Consider the following 25,183-nt stretch of genomic DNA (forward strand, 5'->3'; position numbering starts at 1 on the left):
GCCAGAGCCAGGCACTGGCTGCAGAAGGGTGGGGGGCCAGGGAGGAGACAGGTGGGACAACTCACCTGTTGGCATTCTCCAGGGTCTCTACCTTCTTCCACAGTTCATTGTTCTCTGATGTAAATGTCTCCACCCTGAGGGGGCCAGGTAGGCAAAGGCTCAGAGGCAGCCTCCAGCCCCACTGCTGCCCGCCCCGCACCCCTGCCCCACCATTCCCTGTGGCATCCCGCTCCCCACACCCTCTGCTCTGGTGCCCTTTGAGAGAGGACCAGGGAGAGCGGGGCAGGCTGGGGAGTGGGTCCCAGGCCTGCCACCCTGCCCAGGATGCTTACTTCTTTTCTAGACATTCCACGTACTCCTTCTTCTTGCGGCGGCTCTCCTGGGCTGAGATCTAGAGGGGCAAGCCCCCGAACAGGGGTTACCATAGCCACGTAGCCACTTCCTGGGGATCCTCAATTTTAGGACTGGCATCACCAGGGGAGCAGAGGCTTCCACCCACCAAGGAAGTCCTAGGGAAGGGGCTGGGTCCAGCTCATGCTTTACCTTATTCTTGATTTTTCTCCGGACCCTCTTTAAGGCCTTTTCTTCGGCTTTGGTGAGGGGGAGCTTCGTGGGGATGGGGTAGCCCTCAGCAATCAGGGTGCGTTTCTCCTCCTCTGTCAGGAGCAGCGGCCCTGATGTCCCCTGTAATTTCTGTGGGAAGTACGACATGATGGTTAGGAACCAGACAGCCCTGGATTCCAGTTCAAGCTCTGCCCTTTACTCTTTGTGTGACTTGGGGAAGGTACTCGACTCTCTTAGCCTCAGTTTCCCAATCTGAAAGAGGGTGGATCTGAATTAAATCCGATAACATGAATCAACAGTGCTGGGAGCCCAGCATGTTAGGCACTCAGCCTATTATTGTGGTGGGGGGCGGGGGTGTCCCTAGATCCCATTCTGGAATCCACAGCCTCAAAGCTTGCTTGCCCAGAGCCCCTAAGCAGCAGCCCCCTCATGTCCCTACAGTCTCCACTTGGGAGGCTCCACACTCATCCCAGGACTCAGGGCCTAGCTCCATGTTTCCTGGGGGCTTTTGGGCCTCCTAGAGCCTGGGCCATCCCCCTAGAGGTCAGGAATGTCAAGTTCTAGTCCTGGCTCGGCAACAGTATGGGTTTGACAGGCCTCTTGGACCTCTCTACCTGGTTCCTCTTCACCCCAAAGCAGGATTGAAAGATTCTCACTCCCATCTGCCAGGCAGGCACCTCTCTGAATTCTGATAGGGATGAGGATCAGGCTTGGGGCTCCCCAGACCCTTCCCTGCTGGTCATGTACAGGGTGGACTTACTCAGTTCCTTGCCTCTAGGGTCAGCCCACCCCCAGCTGCTTACGTGAGGGGCGGTGAGAAGGGGGGAGGTGGAGATGGCCGTGGAGGAGCGGGCCATGGGCCGGACAGGGCTGGAGGGGGGCAGAGAGCGGGGACTCTGGGAGCCGTCACTGTCGCTGCCGTGGCTGCTGGGGGGCGTCAGAGGCATCTGCACCAGGTCCTCTGGGGAGAGCGGGGGAATCCAGGTTAGCAGGGTTGCATCCCAGCTCTGCTTGGACATCAGAGGTCAGCCAGCCCTGACACTGGGGAACGGAACACTGGGGCCTTGACCAGCTGTAACATCACAAGCCCCTCTGCCATGTCACATAGATGAGCTGACATCTCCGAAGTTGATTCCTGAGTGCCATCCCATCTCTGACGCCACAGAGGTCTGGCTCCCTTAAGCCTGGTCCTTGGTGTGGATATCATGGAGGTCAGATTCTTGAAGTCCCTCCCCCATCCCTGACTTCACAGGGTCCAGAGCCTTTGAGCCTCCAGCTTGGTAACCCCAGAGGTGACTGGAATCTGCCCGCAGTCAGACCCATGGGGATCAGGCTGGGCAAGCAACAGCCTCTGTCACTTCTTTTTTTCCACTGCAAAACTTTTAGCCACATCAACCCCAGGGGTTCCTCTTTCAACTTCAGGGTAACAGGACAGCATTGGGCTTTTGGCAGACCAGCCAGGGGCACTGCTCTCCCCAGCCTCCCCACCCCTGTTGCTTCTCTGTGGCCACAGCATCAGGAAGACTGACACTTGAGGTGGTCAGGAAGAAGCTTGGGTAGAGCCATGAGGACCGAGAGCCTAGCTGCAGGGAGAGCTCCCAGGTCGTCACAGAAAGCCCAGCTAATAGCAGGTGTGGAGACCTGAAGGCTCTGGGCTGAGGCTTAGGAGGAACAGCTGCATCCTTCTAGACTCTGCCCCAAACTGCCCCCTGCAGGAGTCCTCTCTCCTTTCCCAGACTTTGATTTGCCTCTTAAAGAGCCCTGAACTTGGAGCCAGAGAGCCCGAGTTCAAGTTCTGCTGTCACCTGCCCCAAGTGTGTGGCCTACAGTCATGTTTATTAGCCTCTCCCAGCCTCACTTTCCTGTTGGAAGGGAGCCACGAGGATGGAATGAGCTAATGTTTGTAAAAATGCTTTACGGATGGAAGGGCGCTCTACAAGGCGATGTGTTTTCACAGTGGCCCCTTTCTGCCATCTGTGAGTCTTCTCTCCAAGGAAGTGAGCAACCTGAGGGTGAAACTGGGGCCCTATTCATCCTTCTAAAGCATGTGCTACTGAGCCCAGGGCCTGATACATAGTAGATGCTTCATGAATGTTTGATGGATTAATGGGGTGGGACTGGAAAGATTCAGTTAGCCTTTTCTCCTTCTGGCCAATCCAAGAAGCTTCCTCTGTTCCCTTCCTCCTTGTCAGATCTGGGAGGCTTCCAAGGCCTCCTGGGATCTGCCAACTTTAATCCATTTGGCTGCTATGATATTGGCCCTCATTACTCTGATCTCCTTGGGCACAGGAACTGTCTTCTCTCTCTGCTTCCCCAGCTCCTGGTACTGGGACATGCACAATGAACTCACTGGGTGGATGGATGGATGGATGGATGGATGGATAAATGGATGGAAGGATGGATGGCTACAGAGTGGGCATCACCAGTGAGTGATGGGAGGGGGATTAGCAAACAGGGTGAGAGAGTGTCAGTAACAGAGATGACAGTTGTAGATTGGGTAAGAAGGGGGCTTGAGGAAGGGAAAGTGTGAAGGGCAGGGAGGAAAGGATATTCTCAAGAGAGATGGGAGTTGTCAAGGGAGATGGGTGGGCTGGGCCAAGGGAGTAGGGATGCTGTCTGCCCAAGACTGGAGAGAGGCAGAGTCTCTTTCTGGACATACTTACCTGGTGTCACTTTGAGGAACTGATTCACCTCCTGGGGCTCCGCTTTGATCACTGGCAGCTGAGTCATCTCTCCTGGGGCCTGAGGAAGACATAGGTCCATCTCCATCAGCTGTCCTTGGGGCTGTCCCCACCAAGCCATTCAACCTCCCACCCTCCCCTGAGTCTGGCAGTCTGCTCTGCACATAAGGAGGTGGCGGGGCTCAGTGTTCCGAGCACAGCCCAGAGGGAGCAGAGGCAGGTTTTCAGGCTTGGAGAAGCCAAGTCAGACCTAAGAGAAGAGAATGATGGTCAAGTGGTTAGTGTAGTTTGTTTATTTTTTTTAAGTTTTTAAAATGTTTTTATTTATTTTTGAGATGGAGAGAGACAGAGCATGAGCAGGGGAGGGGCAGAGAGAGAGGGAGACACAGAATCCAAAGCAGGCCCCAGGCCCTGAGCTGTCAGCACAGAGCCTGATGCGGGGCTCGAACTCACGGACTGTGTGATCATGACTTGAGCCGAAGGCGGACGCTCAACTGACTCAGCCACCCAAGTGCCCCACTGTAGTTTAGACCTTATGCTCAGAGAAGGAGAGCTTCTTGTGACCTCCAAGGCCAAGGCCATTTTTTTAGTGGAGGCTGCCCTGCACGGACTGTGAAGGCCACGTAGGCGGTAGGCTGTGGTATGGTGTTATGTGGTTTGCTATGTGGTTTGCAGAGAGTTTTCGGAGAGGATGAGAGGTAACGTCTGGCACATTGAAGCTGTTCAGTGAGCGGTAACAATAGCACAGACTAAGAAGGCATGAACTGGCTGGGGGCTCAAGGTAAGCTCCCTCAGCCACTGAAGTTTGAAACGAGTCCTGAAGTATAAACAGGAATGTTCCAAATAAAGGATGGGGCCAGTGGTGAGTGGAAAGACATTCTAAGCGCAGGGAAAAGTATCTGCAAAGGCACAGAGGCCAGAGAGCATGGCTGGATCCGGAAACTCAGTATTCAGGGTGTCCAGAGGGTAGGGGTATGTGCCAGGGGTGGAGGGGTAGGAAACAAGATCAGATGGCTTGGCGAGGGGGTGGCGTGGGGGTGTGGGAGGATTCACAGAAGGTAGAAAGGGACCAGACAAGGAAGTTTGCAACAATAAGGAGCCCCTAAAGGGTTGGATTGCAAGGGACTAACAGAACTAGATTTATGGTTTTTTTTAAATTTTTTTTAACGTTTATTTATTTTTGAGACAGAGAGAGACAGAGCATGAACGAGGGAGGGTCAGAAAGAGGGAGACACAGAATCTGAAACAGGCTCCAGACTCTGAGCTGTCAGCACAGAGCCCGACGTGGGGCTCGAACTCACGGTCTGCGAGATCATGACCTGAGCCGAAGTCGGCCACTTAACCGACGGAGTCACCCAGGCGCCCCCAGATCTATGTTTTAAACAAACACGCATCCCTATTTCTTTATATTCCCACTTGCTGCTACAGAAAGGACATCAAGAACACACATGGCTGCCTACACACGATGATCAACATGCACCTAAGTGGTGTTCTCTTTGAGGAAGGCACTGTGTTGTTGGGTGCTGGATTTCAGGACCAAGGCTCCCCTCTGGTTCTGCAGCCAGCAGGGAGAGGTCATGATATTCTGGGTGGGACACAGAATCCCCAATTTAGGCAGATGAGTAAGAATCGCAGAAGGTTCAAATTGGCAGAGACCTTGGAGACTCCCTGGTCTGCATCCTAGCTCAGCCCTCAAGTGACAGAGAAGGCATTGTGATGGAAAGGGTGGGTCCCACAGCCTGTGACTGACAATGCCAACTTCTGGTTCCTGTGCCTTCCACAAGGGTGTTGTGACCTCAATAGAGTGGGAAGTGTGGGCTTCTGGGTCTTGCAGAGTTTGGAATGCCGTTCATTATTTCTGACTGTGTGATTCTGGGCAAGTCGCTTAGCTCCTTGAGCCTCAGTTTCCTTCTCTGAGGCACGTGCCCAACCTCCAAGACTCTGGGGGCTGCTGCCGCGCCTTCCCTTCCTGCTTTGCCAAGGCCTGAGGAGTCGCTGAGCCAGCCTTGGAGGTGGTCACAAAAGATCCTCCACCTTTGCAGCAAACCCTTGGTCCAACGGGTTGATGGTGGGGTAGGGAGGGGCTGAGCTTGCCTTTGGCCACATACATTTTGATCGGGTGAGATGCGTGGCCAGCAGGGGGCAGAGCTAGTCAAACCCGTAACTAGGGATTTTAAGATGGCCCTTAGATTGTAGACTCCGGGCCAAGAAGCCTTTTAGAGCCAGTTCATGCTCCCATTTTACAGACAAGGAAGCTGAAGGAATAAAAAGAAGGCAACGTGCCCAGAGCCAGGACACAGGCAGGGCCCAGAGACTTGGCCCAGGAGGCTCTTCAGATGTTGGATCTATAGCTGAATGCTGTTATCCATGTATCATGGAGGGTGGTGGTGGTGGGAGGTGGGAAGGTGGGGTGATGGCATGAGTGTATGAGATAAAAAACGTTGATCTCATGAGCATATACAACTGAAGTACAGCAAAACTTTCGAATTCTCATATTTGGTCTTTCCTTTTTAAAGTCCTGATGCTCTGAGAAAATAACATGGCCTGTGCCATGTCTATCTCTGAGACTGTGGACCAGGCCCCTGATGCTCAGCCCTGCCTGGGTCCTTGTAAACTTCCTTCTGCACACAGTGAGGCCCCCAGCTTACTCCGAGGGTGCTACGGTTTGTGCCCATTCTAGGAAGGTGAGGGGGTCCATGGGAGTTCTGACCCTCAGTCCCAAGGGTCATGTGGCTCCCAGTTCACGTAGCCCTGGGGTACACAGGGCTTTGAAGGCCTCTTCCCACAGAGACCCACCACCCTGCCTCCCTCCCTCAGCCCCTGGGAACCGTCCCCAGGCTCACCTGGTGGGGGACAGGCAGCCTGGACAGGGGGCTGAGGCCCAGCAGCGGGGTGGTGGCCATGGCAGCAGCAGCAGCCATGGCTGAGGAGGCGGCCAGAGGGTCCACGGGCAGCTCCGGGCTCTGCTCCTGCTTCACCATGACGGAGCACAGTTTGTGTCCCAGCACCCATGCTTCCTGTTCCACGTCTGGGGAAGGGGGCAGGACCAGGCTCAGGGGACTCCCCGAGCAGAGGGCTCTGCCCCCCTCCTCCCCCTGGGAGCTCTTCTGGACTGAGATGCCAGGGAACGCAGGGCAGCAGGCAAGCAAGGGCAGAGGGGGTTGCTTGTGACATAGGCTGGGGCCAGAAGACGTGGGGCATCTTCTTCATTCAGCTCACACAGCAGGTGTGGACAACAGATCTGGACCCCTCCTGACTGGCTGTGGGACCTTAGGCAAGTTGCTTAACCTCTCTGAGCCTTAGCTTCTTCATCTGTAAAAGTGCCCGGCAAGAAGTAAACGTTCAATAAAAGCTAGCTATGGTCACCACAATGGCTGCCATCCAGGGAACATCTGCTGAGCACTGTGCTAGGCGCTGGGGACCTAGTGACAGTCACAAGCAAGTTTAGGGCAGCTGGAATGGAAAGGAAAGGGGAAGATGGGCCAGACTCACAGCTGTGACTTTGTCCTAAAGGTAATGGGGAAGCACTGAAGGGTTTTAAGCGCACTCAGATTTGTAATATAAAAAAAAAAAAAAAAATCATTCTGCGTGTGTGCATGCATTGATTGGACTGACTACAGGCAAGACAGAAGCAGGGAGACTCTCAGCAGGCTGGTGAAATAGCCCAGTGAGAGAAGATGAAGCCTGAGGAAAGGAGGTGACAGTGGGGATGGAGAGGAAGGGACATATTGGGGACAGATGTGGAAGAGAGAATCCACAGGACCTGGTGATGGGGGTGGGGATCATGTTGGTGGTGAGGTGTGATGTTCAGGTTTCCCATGGCAGTGTCCTTTTCCTGCCCACTTAGTGGGGCTCTGGCCTCACCTGGGCCACAGGGCTGGCAGGCATCACCCCTTTTCTTGATGAGTGTCTACAGTCCTGCACCCTAAGTCAGCCCTGCCCACGGTGGCCCCAGCAGGCCCCAGGCAGCGGTGAGGTGAGGCGCAGGTCTGGGGAGCCAGTGTGCAGGGAAAGGGCGAGGGGGCTTTGGCCTTTGGGGCCTGCTGTGGGTAGGGAGAGGGGTCAGTGGTGCCTGGTCCCACCTCAGAAACGAGGCCCCACCCAGCTGGGAGCCTGAACGCCCTGGCTCTGGGCCACAGGCTGCCCCAGGGCTCCAGGAACACCCACAATCTTCCCAAATTACAGGGCCAGTTGTCCGGCCTCCGGGAAGCTGCCCCTGCAAAGGGCCCACAGACAAATTGCTCTAAAAATAGACTTGGGGAGGCCAAGGAGCTGGGCTAGCCTAGCGGGGGGTGGATGGAGAACCTGCCATGAGAGGGGGTCTGCCCCACATGCTGCCTTTCTCCAGGGTGGGGCCTAAGGACTAACTGACATGACTTCCAGAGGCTTGGCTAAGAGGCCAGGGCATGTCGGGAAGCTAAGACCTCTGCAGCCACAAGCCCTGCAGCCATTTAAAGCCCAGGTGGTGGCCCTGCCCTCAGGGGTGAGTGGAGTGGGGTATAACATCCCATCTCTGCCCCTAGGGAATCTCAAAGACCCTCAGAAGCAGCTAAGTGCAGCTCTTAGCCCTCTATACATATGAACTCATTTATCCCTCCCAATAATCCTATGGGGCAGGCACTATTATTATCATCCCCATTTAATAGATAAGAATATTAAGAAACTCATTCAAAACCATTGTCCTCTGAAGAGAAAGAGGAATTAAACGTTCATTGTTTTAGTCCTAGGTTCTAGCCTAGTCCTATTAAATAGGACTTTTATATGCACAATTAAAATGGCCACTAATTCTTTTTATATATTATGTACTGGGCACTAAACTGGGTACTTTATGTATATGTTTAAAAATTCTGGCCAGAGTTCTTTTTTTAATGTATGTTTATTTATTTTGAGAGAGAGAGAGAAAGAGAGAGCAAGTAGGGGACGGTCAGAGACAGGGAGAGAGAATCCTAAGCAGAATCTGCAGAACCTGACTTGGGGCTCGATCCCATGAACTGCGAGATCACCACCTGAGCTGGAATCAAGAGTCTGACAGTAAACACAGGCGCCCCCCCCCCCACCCCAAGGCCAGAATACTTATGGCACATATGTTATCTTCATTTTATAATGGAGGCCCAGAGAGATTAAGCAACTTGCTCAAGATCACACAGCAGCTAGTGGAGGCATCAGGATGCACACCAAAGCCTGTTTGGGTTCAAACCCAGTACCCCCTGCTGGCCCTTGAGCCAGAAAAATGTGGTGTGGTGGTGAGGGTGTGAGGTTTAGTATCAAGGAGCTTGCTTGCTCCCAAGTCCCTACTATGCATTTTACTGTGTGTGTGACCCAAACAGCTTAGTTTTCCTGAAGCCTCATTTTTCTGATCAAATGGGGATTACGATAAAAGTGAGAAGAAAAAAGTGTGAGATAAAGATAAAAGTGTGAGAGATAAATGAGATAATTAACATGAAGATACTTTGTAAACCACACAGTACTATAGAAATATTTATAGTTATTCCTATTTGTAGATGAAGAAACTGAAGCTTTATAGAGGCTAAGAGATGTATCCATGATCACCTAGCCAAATGTGACAGGGCCAGGACCACCTGTATTTGAGGAAACATCCAAAGGGGCCATTTCTAGGTGGGGCACAGTCTGGGGTTGTCCAGTGTTGGTTACCAGACAGGAGAGACTCAAAGGGCCCTTTGCTTAAACAGGCAGGATGTGGGGGGGGGGGGGTTGGTTGGAGGGGAGCTTTAGGGAACTATACCTTCGGGAATAAAACTAGGGCACAGGCATCTCTCCCAGGCAGCATTTCAGAGGACAGTGCAGTATGAGAGGGTGGCAAGGTTCCAGAGTCTCAGAAACTTGTCCACATTTATGGTTTAGTTCCCCCCACTGTTTCCTCTAAGTCAGTGGTTCTCAAACCCAAGTGTGCATCAGAATCACCTGGAAGGCTGGGCCCTACCCACATGGTTTCTGATCCAGCAAGTCTGGGCAGACTGAGAATCTGCATTTCTAACAAGTTCCCAGGTGACGCTGCTGGTCCAGGAACCACCCGTTGCTCACAACTGATCTAAGCCAGCAAAACAGCCTTTTGAGAAGTGCCCGTATGGGTTTGATATGAGCGAGAACAAAAAGGCAGGAGGCTGAACTCCTCTGAGAGGTGTTTGTGGGTGACTCCCCTGTGTGCCTCTGGGAGTCTTAGCCTGAAGGCCTCTCCCCACCCCCAACCCCTCACAAGCTTCCTCCCCTCCTGGGCCCGTGCTGTCCTTAGGTCCTTCTACCCTGTTGTACCTTGGGTGGTGTCCTCCATCTTGATGGGCACAAGGGGGCTCTGAGGTGCCGAGTCACCGCTCAGGGAGTAGCTATGCTCAGCCTGGATGCCTGGTGTGGGGGAGTCCAGTTCCATGTCCAGTAGAGGGCTCTTCTCGTCCAGCACAGGGTCATCAAAGAAACTGCTGAACAGGTCATTAGAGAAGTCCTCCATGTTCTCCGCGAAGTGGTCCAGGTGCTCAGGGAAATGCTAGGGAAGGAGGAGGGAAGCAGGGACAGTGAGCTTAGCCTGGGAAGGGGGCACAGGTGCTGCTGTGCTGCCCCCCACCTCAGGCCTGCTACCACCACCGCTGTCAGTGCAACCTGCCCGTTATTCTTCCTGCCATCATTAATGCCACCGCCATTGCCACCAACCTCCCCACTACCCACATCCTCAGGACCAACTAGTATCGTTTGTACCATGACCGTCACCGCTGTCACCACTTTAACTTCACCACCACCGTCTCCACTGCCACTTCCAGCCTCACTGTCGTCATTCTCAAGAGTGAGATGTGGAGGGCGTAAAAGCATTCCTGAACAGGTGACCGGATGCTATGCTGTAGTTCTGGCTCTGAGACCTTGGCTCAATCACTCAGACTGCCTGAGTCTGTTTCTCTGTCCACCCTACTTCATGGGAAGGCTAAGTAAAGAATGTGTGTCTATGCCAGCACGTTTGCATCTCAAAGGCAATATTAATGACTTTTGTACTATCTTTTTGCTAGAGTGAAAGGTGGTGGGATTATCAAGGCTTCTACTCCCCTCATTAGCACAGCCCTGCCTGTCCTCACGCCACCAGACTCTCCCCTTTCCAAGACATTCCTTCTTTATGCCAAGAGATTAGACTCTGAAGCCATGTTGCTTGGGTTCGAATCCTGACCTTGATACTTCTAGCTGTGACTCAGTGCTGTTCAAACTGTGGGTGGTGACTCATTAATGGGTTGTGAAATCAATTTAGTAGGTCACAACCAGGATTTAAGAAAAAATAAAACAGAAAAAATAGAAAGTATCAGAGTGCACTACACACAGTAAAGTTAAATACCTGTGAGGTTTTCATCTTGTCTGTGTGTGTGTGTGTGTGTGTGTGTGTGTGTGTGTGTGTGTAGGTACTTGGTAATGAAGTGAAATATATTTCTCAGAAACACAAAAGTTTGAAAAATACTTGTCTCTGAGATCTTGGGAAAGTTAACTAACCTCTGTCTGTTTCATTTCCTCCTTTGTACAGTGAGACTGATAATAGTTTGTTAGGATTGTTGTAAGAATTTTTAAAAAATTTTAAAAATTATTTCTGAGACAGAGAGAGACAGAGCATGAGTGGGGGAGGGACAGAGAGAGAGGGAGACACAGAATCCGAAGCAGGGTCCAGGCTCCGAGCTGATAGCACAGAGCCCGGTGCGGGACTCGAACTCATAAACCGTGAGATCGTGACCTGAGCTGAAGTCAGATGCTCAACCAACTGAGCCACCCAGGCGCCCTAGGATTGTTGTAAGAATTAAATTGATACATATAAAGCACTTATAATGGCCCCTGGTACATAATAATTACTCAACAAACATTGCCTCTTATTATTAATAAAGCACCCAGTGGCTAGCACATAGTAGGTGCTTATTTTCTCTCTAAAGAATTATAAACATGTAAGAACATGCTCCTGCTGTTCATTATTTACTGACTGAATGAATTTGCTGGTGGGTTGGAAGAGATGGTGGGAGGGGGTTGCTTCAGGCCCTGGCATCCCACCTGGTGAGTGGCTAACAACCGGCTTCTGGGGGATTGGTTCAAGGTCTGGAGCTGTTGGCCCTTTCTGGCGTGGAATACTCAAAGCCTGCCCCAGTCCTGAAGGGGTGAACAGAGAAGCCCTCTGAGAATAAGGCTCGGAGCCACATGACCATCTGTGCAGTCAGATGGACTTGTTTTTGATTCTAGCCCCATGACTTGCTAAGTTATTCGCTTCTCAGTGCCTCAGTTTCCCTATCTGTAAAGGGGAAATAATAGTTCCTATTTTATAGTGTTGTCATGATGATCAAATATTTGTTGGGTGCTTAATATTCACCTTATAGGATTATGAGGGTAAAATAAGTACATACAACATTTATATATAGAACACATATACAGCGAATACATATAACAGAATGGTGCCTAGTATGTAGTGAGTACTCAATGGTTATTAGCCATTATAAGTATGGAAACTGCAGTTCCTAAAAGTCTAACTCCAGGCCTGAGGTGAGCTGAGCTGAAGAATGATCAGAGAATCAAGGACAAAATAAATGTGGAAAACTATTGACTCAGGTACTCTCCCCTTTTCCCAGTTTGCCAGAACTTATCATCACCTTATGGTTTTGTTGCGATTTTAACTTTCCGAAGTGCTTTCATATGCACAATTTTATTTAATCCTCACAATTACCCAATGGGATAAGGAAGTTGCGTATTTGCATTTGACAGATAAGGAAACTGAGGCCCAGGGAGTCAAGTACAACAGGAAAGTGTCCACAACCCCTCATTGCCCAGTCCTTTCCCAATTTTAGCAGACATTCTTCTGTTCAAGAATTGCCTGTTTGCCAGACTGAAAACTCCCTGAGGCACGGTCTGTATCTTGTTCCCCTGCTGGATCCTAGCACCTGGCCCATGATAACCATCGGTGGAGGGACAGGTCCTTGTTCCCCAGAGGGCAATGCCATCAGTAGGTCATTTATCTATCAATGTCTGGGGTGAGACAGAATCAGGAGGTCAGAAGCATCAGCTAAACACATCTCTAAGAATAACTGTGATCCTACACTAAGGCCGTTTACAGGGCATCCCCTCCCCACCCCCTCCCGCCAACCAGCCAGCCAGCCACAGGCAGGACTGTGCTAGCTATACCCTCTGCAGGGCCTGGGCCAGCCCAGCTGGGGGCGCTTTGCCCCTGCTCACTCTTTCAGGGTCTCTCAAAGGCCTGGTGTGGGGCCCAGTGGGAGGGGGTTGTGAAGAAGGGAGGACAGTGAGTCAGTGGCTAAGGTATTTCTCCAGCAGCTGCTTCTCAGGCGATAAGGGTTTGCCAAGCCCTTTCCCGGGGCCTGGGAGAGGAGAAATACTTCCTCCAGTCTGGGCTGGGGTCCCTGAAGGCCTTGGCTCCAGGCAGGATAAGCCAGGTCCTTCTCAGAGACCCCTTTTGGGCTGCCCACAGGAACCTGCTCAGGGAGCTCAGCTGGCCCCCTTTTGTGAGCAGCCCCCACCCCACCTGCTGGAAACAGCAGCCAAGGCCTAACAGGATGGAGCTTCCAGAAAATGAGAGCCAAGTGGAAGGGGAGGGCGGCCAAGGGGCAGGCAGGGTGGGGGTGGAGGACACTCAGAAAACCCGGTCCTCTTTGCTCAGGGCTCCCTTATGTTATGGTCGGAACTCTGGTGGCAATGGTGGGCATGTCTCATCACCTCCAGGCCAACTTCCTGCTCATGCCAGCATGCCAGAAGGGACTGACAAAACCCTTCAGAGGGTTTTGTAGCCTTACTTCTTCTATCTGGTGCCTGGTCTGTCAAAGCAGCTCAGTTATGGTTGGTTTATATCATCAATACATTAGAAGCAGAAGGGACTCGAGAAAGCCCATGGTCCTCACCTCCCATTCACACCCCCATCTGCCAATGAAGAAAATGAGGTCCAGAGAGAGAAAGCCACCTACCCAAAGTCACAGAGTTGGCAATGTTGAGGGAGGGGTTCAAGCCCACTCTGGGGACCTCAGGCCTCCTCAGCTCCAGCATGTCCATGTTTCCCCCAACCACACCCAGCTCTACCCCTAATTCACACGCTAAAAGCTGAGGTTTCAGACTATCTGCAGGAAATTATTGCCCCGGGGGGGAAGGAGGGTTACATTTATGAACATCAGGGGGTCGTGGGTCAACGTTCAGAGGGGGGATAGGGTTCTTTGGGGGTAGGGGGTGAGCGTTCTGGGGTGCCTTGCCAGGCAACGGGGATGGGAAGCCAGAGAAGGAAATATTATGATTTGTTTCCCTCCTCGTTAAAGACTTTTTCCTACAGTCATGCCAATACAAGCTCCTTCTCGGAGGCCACGCGCAGTCAGCCCCGGCTCCTCTCTCTGCTCCTCCCTCTCGGAGGATTGGTATCGCACTCTCCTGCTCGCACCCCCGCGCATACCTCTCCTGGCAGCACCCAGTCCGGCAGCCAGGTCTCGGGCGCCTGCCCTTTAAATTTAAATAAAGAAGCACCCGGTGCCCCCAGCCGAGCGCTGCGGGCCAGAGATTAAGGCCGGCGCGCTGTGGGGCCGCCCCGAGCCGGAGTCCGGCGTGTTCATTGGTGGAGCCCGCGGAGCTCCTGGCCAATGGGAGGAGGCTGCGGGCAGCCGGCGGCGGCTGCGGGGCGCAGGCGGAGGAGGGTCCTGTGCTTCGCGGAAAGCCGGGGCGTGGGAAGGGCCTGCAGCGCGAGGTCCGGCTGTGTCCCTTTCAGCGCTTGGGGCCGAGGCCGGGATGGCTCCTTGGAGCTTCCAGGTGGGCCCAGCAGCCCCGCTGTCCCAAGACCCTTATCGGTTGCACGGCTCCTACACCGCGCGGCGAGTAGGGGGAAGTGGAGAGGGAGGGTCTCCTCCGACGTCCCTGGCTCCAAGGGAAGGCCGGGCACCAGTCCTTAAGCCCCTTCACTGATCTTCCGGCTCACCTCCTTCCGTCCCTCTTGGAACAGTGCTATCACAGGGCGCACTGATGGGACAACGCGGTCTCGGTCCCTGGTCGTGGGGAGTGGGGACGCTCCTGGGGCGGTAATAGGACCTTCTGAAGCTACTCTCAGTTCCCCTCCCGTAATTCCCCCACGGGGGTCAATGCAGAGAGACGGAAAAGCTCTGGGGGTGCAGCTGTCTGCTGAGAGAGTGTGTGGGAGAAGGTTCTCCCTCGACCTGGGGCAGCCTCAGAGCACTCACTTCCCTTGGCCCCTAGCCCGGTGGTGCCTGCACCCCCTGTTCCTGACTTCTGCCTCTCCCCTGGCCCGCGCTGATTCAGTCTGTGCTTGGGGAAAGGAGGGAGGAGACCGGAGTGGGTCCAGGCTGAGCTGTGGGATAAGGAGTGGGGGGGAATCCCAAGCCCGGACATTCCTTCCGAGAGAGTGAGCTCTGGAGAGAGATGGGAGGAGAGTCCTCTCACATTTCCCTCTTCCCTTCCCCCGCAGGCTGGGCCCACACGCGCCCGCCCCCGACCCATACATTCCCGGACGGTTACTTGCCTCGTGGTCACTAGAAAATCGACCCCATTTCAAGCTGAAGGGCCACCAGTCTGAGTCAGTGCTGTGCCCTGAGTGTATGTGTGTGTGTGTGTGGGGGGGGGGGGGGTTGGGGGGCGGGGACGGGGAACGGTAGGCTCAAGAGAGAGCAGGGAGGGGAGGTGGGCCCCTGGGTATCCAGTTGTCAGACCTTCCTTGTCCTTATGCATCACCATCCAGGCATTTGGGTGTCCCTTTCCCAGAGCCGGAATCAAAGGCTGTCCTTTGAAGGGGAAAAGGCCCTGGACTCAGAATCAGGATGCGCGCCCCCCCCCCCCCCCCCCCCAGTTCAAGATCCAGCTGTGCTCTGACACCTGGGCAGGGGCAGGTGGTGTCTCTCTTCCAGGCCTCAGTTTCCCCATCGGTTACAGACTGTGTTCCTATTGGGGCAGGGGTGGCAGGCAGGGACAGGGTGAAGTGAACTAGTCTTCAGAGAATGGGCTCTTTTCCTCTGCCCTGGCCTCCCTGGGGACTGGGAAGGGATGCAGCCAGTTCTCCAGTCCCTGGAGCCAGTCCCTCCCTGAGCTTTCCTGGCAGGGGGGGTTAAGGGGGGGCACATTGTTCCAACCTCTAACCTCACTCTCATCCCCCGTTCCCCACAGGCCCAGGGACGGCGGCTGCTGAGGTTTCATATTTTCCCCCTACCGAACTATTCACCACAGAGCCCAAGTCCAAATAAGCAGAAATGCTTCCCTCTGTGTGCATGTGTGTGCATACGTGTGGATGTGCTACACAGACGTGGGCTGTGGGGTTCCTTCTTACATAAGGAAACACCACTTCTCTGACACCACCTGATGTAAGATCCACACCCATGGGCACATTCCACGTACAGCCTGGGGCAGGGACTGTATTGCACATACACACGCTCATGGGCTCACCTAGGCTGACACTGGCAAGCACCAACACAGGCCCCAAGTGGACGCACTCCTCAGACATGATCAGACAGACACACAGTGTCCCATGCAGACACACATATGCACGGCCACCCCAGGGATGGTCATAGACATAGTCATGCACGCTCTCACTTGAACACACACAACATCTCACACCACCACAGAACTAAATGCTGACTGCGCCAACCCACATGCCTGAGTCATATGACCCCCAGCGAGGGAGCTCTGGGAGCCCCAGGCTCGCCTGGGGCTGGGAAAGTGAAGGCTGGGACTGGAGGAGGGGCAGTATGGGAATGGAGCTTTTCTGTGAGTGTGCTGGAGGGAGGAAGGGAGAGAGGAAAGGGCAGGCTGGCATCCACCACAGGCTGCTTCTGTGCAGAGCAGGGCCTGGGCGGGGGCACAGTGTGTGCATTCTCTGTAGCCCCCAGTCCCGTTGGTCTGGCTCTCCAGTTCCCTCTCCTGACACTGGTAACCCTTCCCTGCCCAGGCCACAGATGCCTCAGGAAAGTGGAGAGCTGGCCTGCAGGTTCCTGGCCAGCCCCTGGCATCTTCTCATCAGGCAGCCCATGTACCGTGGCCCAACCCTGGGGCTAGTGCCAGGTGCTGTCTGGGCAGGAGGAAGCGATGGCAGTGAATGCCGCCGCCCAGGGCTGGGATTAGCTGTGACTGGCCCCAGTGAGGGCACGGCAGCCCACGGTCTGGCTGCTGGAGATGTTGGTCCATAGGCAGTGGCCAGAGGATCCCTGTGGGACAGCTCAGGACACTGACAACTAAGTGCCAGGGCTGGCACTGGGGACCTCTCGAGAATAAGGGTGTCTAATCACATCCCTTTGTTCATCTCTTCTGCATTTCTCCAGTATTTACTTAGCACCTACTACGTGCCCAGCCCTGTGGATACAGAGATGAACAAAGCCTAATTCCTGCTCACAAAAGACTTTCTGACTAGTGATGTGACTACCCTGTTTATGAAGGTAAGCTAAGGCTGGCACTCCGATCTGTCTCCTAAGCATTCCCCACCTCCATCAAGAGGGATCTTCTAACACAACATGACTGTGTGACTCTCTTCCTCAGTGTCCATCAATGACTCCGTACTGCCCTTAGGATAGTTTCCAAGTGCCTTAGTATAGCTTGAAACGATCCAGCCATACTGCTTCTGTGTCTTGCTGTGTCCAATTCTCATGTGTATCTCCAAAGCCTAGCATTGGTCCCAGCACATGGTAGGTGCTCAGGCGTTTGCTGAGTGACTGACCGATGGACTGAATGAGTGGGTGAATGAAGGAATGTGCCAGTGAGTTAATGGACTGAGGCCCTTTTTCTGTAGCTGAGCCTCCAGGAATGACTGCCCTGAATTCCGCTTCAGTGCCAGCTTGCTCCTGCTCCAGGCAGAGTTTCCATGCTCCTGGACTCCTTCCCTCGGCTCCTCCCTAGTGGGGCCTATTGTACCCATTTTCCAGGTTATTTTTTCCCAAGGCCTTTTTGTTCTTAAGCCCCAGACAGACCAGGTACCTGGGGACCACAGTCCCCTGCTTAGTGCTGGAGGAGCTGCCCCACGGTTTGGCTAGGCCCAAGAGTGTCAACAAAGCCTAGTGGCCACCTGGCCAAGCTGTTCTCCCGGCCCCTGGCCAGCTGGAAGGCCCTCCTCAGCTGGAGCCTGCCACCCGGCTCTGGCTGGAGTTCCCTTGGCCTCTTCCCTCTCTCCAGTGCACTCAGCATTCGGCCTCTGGCTTCCTCAGCTGTCCTGGCCTGTCTGAGTTGTCCTCAGGTTTTATTTTTGGAAGAAGCTGCATTCTCTCTCCTTATTTACTCCAATCCTTCAGGGAAGGTGTGGGACCCCTGGGTTCGGCTGGAGATCAGGCTGTGGCTCCAGCCTCTGGGGTTTGGACCTCTCTGGGACTCTGAGGGAGGGGACCTCCAAAGACTCCTGAGCCATCAGATGCTTCGAAGCCAATTGCCTCTGTTCTCCTTCCCCCACCCAGTGTGTGACTAATGCCTGCCCCTGCCCTTCTTGAAGAGCCCCACGATAGCCAAAAAAAAATCATTACAATTTTCGAGCTGAAAAGAATTCTGGCATCATTAGGTCCGCCCCCTCTTATTTACAGAGACAGTGTAGTTCAATGATTAAGAGCAAGGGAGGCAGACAGATCTGGTTCTAATCTCGGTTTTGCTACCTACTGCGTAGCCTTGGGCAAGTTACTTAACCTCTCTGAGCCTCAGTCTCCGCTGTAAAATAGGGGTACTTCTATCTAACTACTAGGTTGCCGTGAGGATTACATGAGATGATATTTGTAAAGTGCTTGATACAATGCAGGACACAGAGAAGGGTCTCACTGAAGTGTAGCTGTTATTATTACAGAGAGAAAAACTGAGAGCCAGGGAAGGAGCAGACCGGCTCAGGATCACACAGCTTGAGGTAAGCAGCCATTTTCAGAGTCTCTCCTCTGTCTCTATCTCCCTTGCAAGGAGAAGGGAGGGGCTGGCATCAACTCCAAAGAGGAATCTCCTTGAGTCAGTTGCTTGGGCAAACCCCTAGGTCTTCCGTGTTGGCCTCCACCCGCCATGCCCAGGCCCTCCTCCAGGCTAGGGGTTTCCTCCAGTGCCTCAGGGGCCTCGTCCTTGCTCACTGAGAGTGAGGGGTCTGGGGAAGAGACCCCAGCACTCAGCCCCAAGGTGGACCTCAGGCCAGTGGGACTTTGAGAGGAGGGGGGACTGCTGGGTCCTGACATCACAGAGCAGAGAAGCTGGAGCCACAGCCTTGTGGGCCAGCTGGGGCTCTTCCAGAGCGTCCAGATGTCTCAGGAATGTGCTGAGCTGGGAACTACCTCGCTCCTTCCCTCACCACCCCCAACCCTTCATCCCCTCCTATGCTCGCTCAAGCTCTGCCTCTGCCCCACCCCCCTCTACCCTTTCTCTTTCATCTCTCCCTGAGAGGGCCTCCTGTCCATAGTCCCTCTGGTACCTTGCCATAGTCTAGCTCCCTCTCAGCCCTCTAAAGGGGTCATGGAAGGCAGGAGTCCTTCCCCTTCTGCAGACCCCATGGGCTGACCATGTGGGGTGGGGGGAGATGGGAGCCTGAGCTAACTGGGAGGGGAAAGTTCTGAGCAGATAGTGCATGCCAGATCCCGAATGTGGAACTGATTTGCAGCTCTGGGAGAGGAAGGGGTGAAGGCCTTGGGGCAGCAGAGGGCAGGGCTGGGCCTCCTCTCTGGGAGGATGATGAAAAGGGCTCTGGGCATCTTGTCCCAGTTGATGGCTGGGAGGGCCAAGGAGGTGAGATGCCAGGCTAGGCTGGCCTCAGAAGGAGGGCTCAGATCCTTCGAGACCCCTGGGCGCAACAGGGACATGCCTTGCCTGAGAGTGGAGGGTCTTGAGCTATATGAGGGGTGGGGGAACCCCATTAGGGCCCTGGGGTTGGGCCAGGAGGAAGGGTTCACAGACTGGAGCTGTCAGCTCCAAAGAGAGAAGCCTGTTCCTCTGCAAGGGTGGAGTTGCCTTGGGCCTGGCCCTGAGGGCTGGGGATGATAGAGCCTGATGGGAACTGGTACTCCTAGCCCAGTGTGCAAGTCACATCGGGTTGCGGGATGGAAGTCAGAGGAGAGAAGGGACCTGGGGTCAGCTGCTGCTTCAGGCTGCCCCAGACTCAGGGAGGGCTCACAATTCTTTCTCCCTTTGGGGAGGGCCCCTTATCATCCAGACAGGCTGACAGCTCATTCCTAGTGGACCCTAGACCTCCTAGCACTGAGACAGTTCAGAGTTGCTGGGACCACCATTGTGTCCAGCTCAGAAACTCCCAGCTCCTAAGAATGGTATTCAAGGTCTGTTATAAATGAGTCTCAACTTACCACTATAGACGGAGCCCCTCATCTTTCTCTTCCCTCCATCCTAGTTGGATGAGCACTCCTAGCTCCTTGAAACTGCTGTGAACTCCATTGCCATAGGGCCCTTGCTTATACCAATCCTTGTGTCTGGAATGCCTTTGACCTTTATCTCTCCTCATTCCAACTACTGTCATCCTTAAGGCCCAATTAAAATGTCACTTCCACTAGGAAGCCTTCCTTGACTGCCTACCTGTACCAACTGTTGAACCACCATAGCACTTATAGACTGTTGGGTCACTGGTTAATATCATGTCTTGAACTCTAAGTAGGCACAGTGGGACCCATCTCTCCTTCTAAACTTTCACCTCCTTGAGGGTAGGATCCAGGATAGAGTTCATCTTTGAACCCTCTGCTGGGCGTCACACAGGGCCTGGGATATAGTGTGCCTAATAATAATAATAATAGCTAATATTTATGTCCTAGGCCCTGTTCTAACTCCTTTCATGTGGTATATCATTTTATTTTTCAGAAGGTAAGTTAGTACCGCCATTTAAAAGTTGAGGAAATTGAGGCACAGAGGAGTTAAGTAGCTTCTCCAGGTTCATTCATTTAGCAAAAGGCTGAATCAGGATTTGAAGCCAAGACTTGACTGCAGAGCTTGTGCTCTTAAGCACACATGAAAACACTGGTTGTTGAAGGAATGGCTGATTTTCTGCTGCCCCATCCCAACACCTAATACAGGACCAGGTACAATATACAGCCCCAAACTCCATGCACCGGGTCCTCCCCTGGGGCCCTGATGTAGCTCATCCCTGGCCATCTCTCTCCTGAAGCCCAGAAAGAGCCCTGAGAAGGGGTCTGGCATCTTTTCGCTTTACCCAAAAGAGCCTTCCGGCTCCAAAGAGGTCAGACAGATAAGAAAATAAAATCCCTACAACCAGGGCTCATCACAGGGATGGAGAAGGTGGGCCATTCCTCCAAGGGCTGTCCAATGCTGGGGGCCTTCCTTTCAGGCCATGACATTGACAATCAGAATAAAACCAGCAGTAGCAACTATAGTTTATGGAGGATTTACTACGTGCCAGGCACTGTGCGAGGCTTTATCTAATTGAATCCTTGTAAGAACCGTACGTTCTATGGTCATACTTTATGGATGAGGAAAACAAGCTGGGAGAAGTTAAGGCATCTGTCACAGGGATGACAAATGGTGAGAGCCAGGATTTGCTCCCAGGTCTGAGCGGTTAAAGGTGACCATTAATGGCCATCACACCCCACCTCAGATATGGCTCAGCTCCCCAGTGTTTGTTGAGGTATCGTTATCTGACTTGTGCACTTGCTGTCTGGACAAGTTGGATCTGGGAGTAGTCACGGGGGTCTCAGGACATCCTTGTTCAGAACCTTCCCAGAGTGGAGTGGTTTCACAGTCTACAGCACCCCTCTCCCTCAAACTCATGCAGCTTTGAGAGTTCCAGATATTCAGGGCCGGGTCTATTTCTTCAATGAGGTAGTGAGTACACACGTATCCATTTTATTATATTTTATAATTGTTATGCGTGCGTGATATATTCTTTCATGATAGAAGAGGCTATTATGGTAAAGTGAAAGGTAGATGTGGAATTTAGGTTAAAATTCACTACCTGAATAAAAAATAAAATCCACTTTTAAAAATACCATTCAAGGTAGATGTGTGGAAGTGTCCTTTCTTCCACTGTCTGTTTATCTACCTGTCTATCCATTCATCACCCCTCCCTCTCTCCCGTCCGTCCTTCCTTCCTTCCTTCCTTCCTTCCTTCCTTCCTTCCTTCCATCCATCCATCCATCCATCCATCCATCCAATAAATAAGCATTTCCTCAGCACTCGGTCACTATAGCTATAACTAGCCAACAGACAAAAATGATCGTCTGTCATTCTCTGCTCTCAAAGAATTCTCAGTCTAGTTCAGCAGTGAGGAAGCCAAGGCCCAGAGAGGGGAAGTGATTTGCCCAAGGTCACACGGGGAGTTAGGGAAACAGGGTGAGGAGAGGTGAGGACAGTCGGGGCAGAGGGACACACACATGGGCAAAGGCTCGGGCCTGCCTGCCTTGGAAGCAGGCCCCCCTCAATCACCGCTGTAAAACTGCCTCCTGGCTCTCCGTGAGGGCCCGAAGAGCCTGCCTTTTTCCTTTGCTGCTTTCATTTTTGTTTTTCTTTTGGAAGGGGAAAGGGGGGACAGCTGCTGCCGTCCAGCTGTTATGTTGGACCACACAGCCCAGCCCAGATGTGTCAGCCTCTCTGGGATGGGTGAAATGGCTCCTGGGCCAAGAGCCAAGGGGCAAGGAAGCTACAGCAGGGCTCTGTCCTGGGAGAGTTGGGAGAGGAGGCACACTGAACCCGGCAGCAGGGAAGCCTACTATTGCCCCGGCTGTCAAGCTGGCCTTGGTGATGATATGCTATGTCCAGGTCATGGGGATCAGGACCTCTGACACTCCAAGGAAATCAATCCCTGTGACATATTGTCTCCAACAGTCAGAGTTCTGGGCCATTTCTTACCCCTCCCAGCTTTTCCAGAACCAGACCCCCCCCCCCCCCCGCCATCCTTACCTTCTCCCTTATCCTGGTCAAGGGTCCCTGCCACTTATTCTGACTTCTAGTCTGCTCGAGGGGGTTACATAGTGTTCCAGCCAGAGCAATGCTCATGGTCTTGACTTAACTCCACCCAAATCTTCCTCCTCCATCCTGCCCCCTGGAGCGCAGAGACTTCCAGAAGAACAGCTTGTTCTTCAGCATCTGGAGCTGGTTTCTTGAGGGAGGTTCAGGGGCAAGCCAGGTCCCAGAGAGGGATGCTACGGGAGGGACTCTGTACCAGGACTTGCAGGAGGCACATGGTATGGGGAGGGGGAGACACAAGATGGGTGTGTCCTTCATCTCTTCTCTCCTGGCACAGCAGCCAGGCCAGGCCAGACATAAATAGACCCTCTTGGGGAGCCCCAGGAGTTACAGAGAGCAAAGGTCCAAGTTCCCAGGTGGGCTGGGGAGCAGCATCCCAGAGTGAGTACGAGGACAGGGCATGGGATGGGATGTGGGGCCTCTCCTCTCACAGGCCAGGTACCCTGCTGTCTCTGCCCCTAATGCTCTAGGCATCCATGGTGCTCTGAGGATGGCGGTGGGTGCAAATGAAGGCGGGGCCCCTCTGATATCTGAGAGCCCAAACTTTTCTCACCCTAGCAAAGTGCAAACCAGAATGAGAGGAAGAGAGAGGGAGAGATGGAGAATGAGAGGGAGAGGAGGTGGTTCTCTTCCCAATTTGACCCACTCCATGGGACCCCTGCCTTGAGGACAGAGGTGAGAGGTCCCCTCCTTTCCAATCTCAGAGACAGTGCCTTCCAGAAACTCCTTTGCCAATGGGGATGGAACCAATATGGAGGGAGTGTGCCAGGTCACCTCCTCTGAGAAGCCTTCTGTGACCTCCACCCCAGCTGGATACTCCTCAGGCTCCCGCCCTGCTCAGCTCCATTACGGCGCCCTGTGGTGCTGCCACTGTGATTCCCTCTCTCTCTCTCATTTGGCTGTCAGTGGCTGGAGGCCACCATGCACAGTGACCAGCATAGGGCTCCTTCGGTGCCCACTTGTTAAAGAACTGGATGTATGCATTGAAGAAGAACCAAGCAAAGTCCCAGCTGGTCCAGGGAAGCCTGAGGGACCTCAGAGTAGATTGGGGTACAGGCAGAATTTTTGTGGGATCCAGTATCCCCATCACCCTCAGGGCTGGTCCGGCCAGGACCCTGAGAACCCTGGGGCCCCTTCTGGAATTATCAATACATTTCTTGAACACTCAGGCCTGTCTTTTTAAAAAAAAAATTCTCCCGGGGCGCCTGGGTGGCTCAGTCGGTTAAGCATCTGACTCTTAATTTTGGCTCAGGTCATGATCTCATGGTTCATGAGATCGAGCCTCGAGTCAGGTTCTGCGCTGACAGGGCAGAGCCTGCTTGGGGTTCTCTCTCTCTCTCTCTCTCTCTCTCTCTCTCCTCTCTCTGCTCCTCCCCTGGCTTGTGCATTCTCTCTCAATCTCTCTCAAAGTAAATAAACTTCAAAAAACAAAAAAGCATTCTCTCCTTCCCTTATAGGGACTGCCCTGGTCTGAAGTAATTTCCTCTACAAATTTCAAGTAAATCCTTGAAATGGAGCAAAGTCCACTACAATGCAAAACTTGTCTCTGTTCTGCGTGTGGAGCCCATCTCAAATAAAGGTGGGCAAAGCTCTTATCTCTGGGCAGTGGATAAAGAAGTGACTGCCTCGTGTTCCTCTGGAGCTTTCTCAGGTTGGTCTGCTGCATGTAGTAAGGTTTTACAATCTTTACTTTTGTGCTTTTTGTAATAGTATGGACCCACTGAAAATGATTGCTTTTTCATTGATCCTGAAGTCACATAACTCCACATTTTACACAATTTAAAGTTTGGACTTGGCTCGTTGCCTTATGATGGAATTTTCTACATTAAGCCCCTATTTTGTCACGGCACCAGGTTAGGTTTATGGAAATGAACAGAACTGACAGGGTCTCTGTTCTCATGGAACTTGCAAGCTTGCTTTCTTAATGGAGGAAATGGATGTCTGCACACTGGAATGAAGGCTGTAAAGAAATCAAAGGACTGAAGTAGAAAATAGGAGGTCCCACCTGAAGTGGTCAGGAGGCTACTCTAAAGAGGTGACATTTGTATTGAGGAAGATGAGATGGAGAGAACTGGAGGGAAAGCATTCTAGATGTCAGGAACAGCATATGCAAAGGCCCTGCAGCAGGACTAGAAGAGACTTAGTTTTAAGCTAAGTGTGGATCTAGGAGTCCCAGAGCAACCTGAACAAGAGAAAACTGGGAAAGATGGAAGCCCCAGAGCCAGTGTTCAAGGGCAAGGCCTAGGCCACAAGTTCAGATTTGCTGCAGGTCAAATCATTATAGACTATCCTAGTCTGGGGGCTGCGGGGGTCCATGCCATAGGATGGGGATGGCTTAAGGCAATGACAACTCATTGGAAATTGTGGAAATCCCTTCTGAATTTCAGAGACAGTATATGGGCTGCAGGATCCTGATAGCTGGGAGTAGGTGAGCTTAAGCACCCTTTTTCCTCCTCCTTAAAATATGTGAGGTCTGGCCTGGGTCCCTTTTCCTTTATTTAGCCATGGTTGACTGAGGCCTCCTTTGTGCCAAGCACTGTACTGGGCACTGGGGATATTGCAGTGAACAAAACAGATAAACCCCTGCCCTCAAGGAGCTTGTATCTCAGTGGGGGACACAAACACAAAACAAAAGACCCTTACCCCAAACAAACTCAGTGTTTTGGGAGAGGACTAGGTGGGGAGATCTCCCTTCCTGGGTTAGAGCCCTAAGATTTTGGCTCCTCCATTAGTCCTTTTTCTAGGGGATTCTACTCTGAGACCAGAGTGCCTTGGCCCTTAGGTCCTCTTTCCTGTTGGTGAGAATTTAAAGAGAAACACACACACACACACACACACACACACACACACACACACACACACACACACACCTCTCCCCTTTTAGGGGCTGTTAAAGGCCCACACACAGACATAGGAACACCCAAATGCACATACTTCTCTAATCTCCCTAATCCCCCAAGGCTGGGGTGGTGGTTGTAGTGGTTCTCTGTTTCTCTATTTAGCTCAGGAGAAGCCAGGCTATGGGCCTGGCTTAGCCCCCGCACCCCCCTTCCCCTGGGCTGGTG

At 52.9% G+C, this 25,183-nt stretch overlaps 1 protein-coding gene and 1 long non-coding RNA gene across 2 annotated transcripts in view; one reads left to right on the forward strand and one right to left on the reverse strand.

Moving 5' to 3' along the window:
• The window catches only part of CREB3L1 (cAMP responsive element binding protein 3 like 1), a 35,280-nt gene that overhangs the window by 6,351 nt on the left and 3,746 nt on the right, over window positions 1-25,183 (reverse strand). Inside the window, exons 2-8 of the mRNA XM_015075718.3 lie at window positions 9,516-9,744; window positions 6,089-6,273; window positions 3,228-3,306; window positions 1,368-1,525; window positions 544-693; window positions 333-391; window positions 66-134 (exon numbers count right to left, since the gene is read on the reverse strand). Of these exons, the coding sequence (XP_014931204.2) occupies window positions 66-134; window positions 333-391; window positions 544-693; window positions 1,368-1,525; window positions 3,228-3,306; window positions 6,089-6,273; window positions 9,516-9,744 (929 nt within the window). The remainder of the gene's footprint in view (window positions 1-65; window positions 135-332; window positions 392-543; window positions 694-1,367; window positions 1,526-3,227; window positions 3,307-6,088; window positions 6,274-9,515; window positions 9,745-25,183) is intronic.
• Window positions 13,854-24,050, forward strand: LOC128310971 (uncharacterized). The gene is made up of 3 exons (XR_003424934.2): window positions 13,854-14,003; window positions 16,514-16,627; window positions 23,576-24,050. It is a non-coding gene; the product is annotated as an uncharacterized LOC128310971 (long non-coding RNA).

The sequence above is a fragment of the Acinonyx jubatus genome, chromosome D1 (assembly GCF_027475565.1).
Source record: "Acinonyx jubatus isolate Ajub_Pintada_27869175 chromosome D1, VMU_Ajub_asm_v1.0, whole genome shotgun sequence".
NCBI classification, from domain to species: domain Eukaryota; kingdom Metazoa; phylum Chordata; class Mammalia; order Carnivora; family Felidae; genus Acinonyx; species Acinonyx jubatus.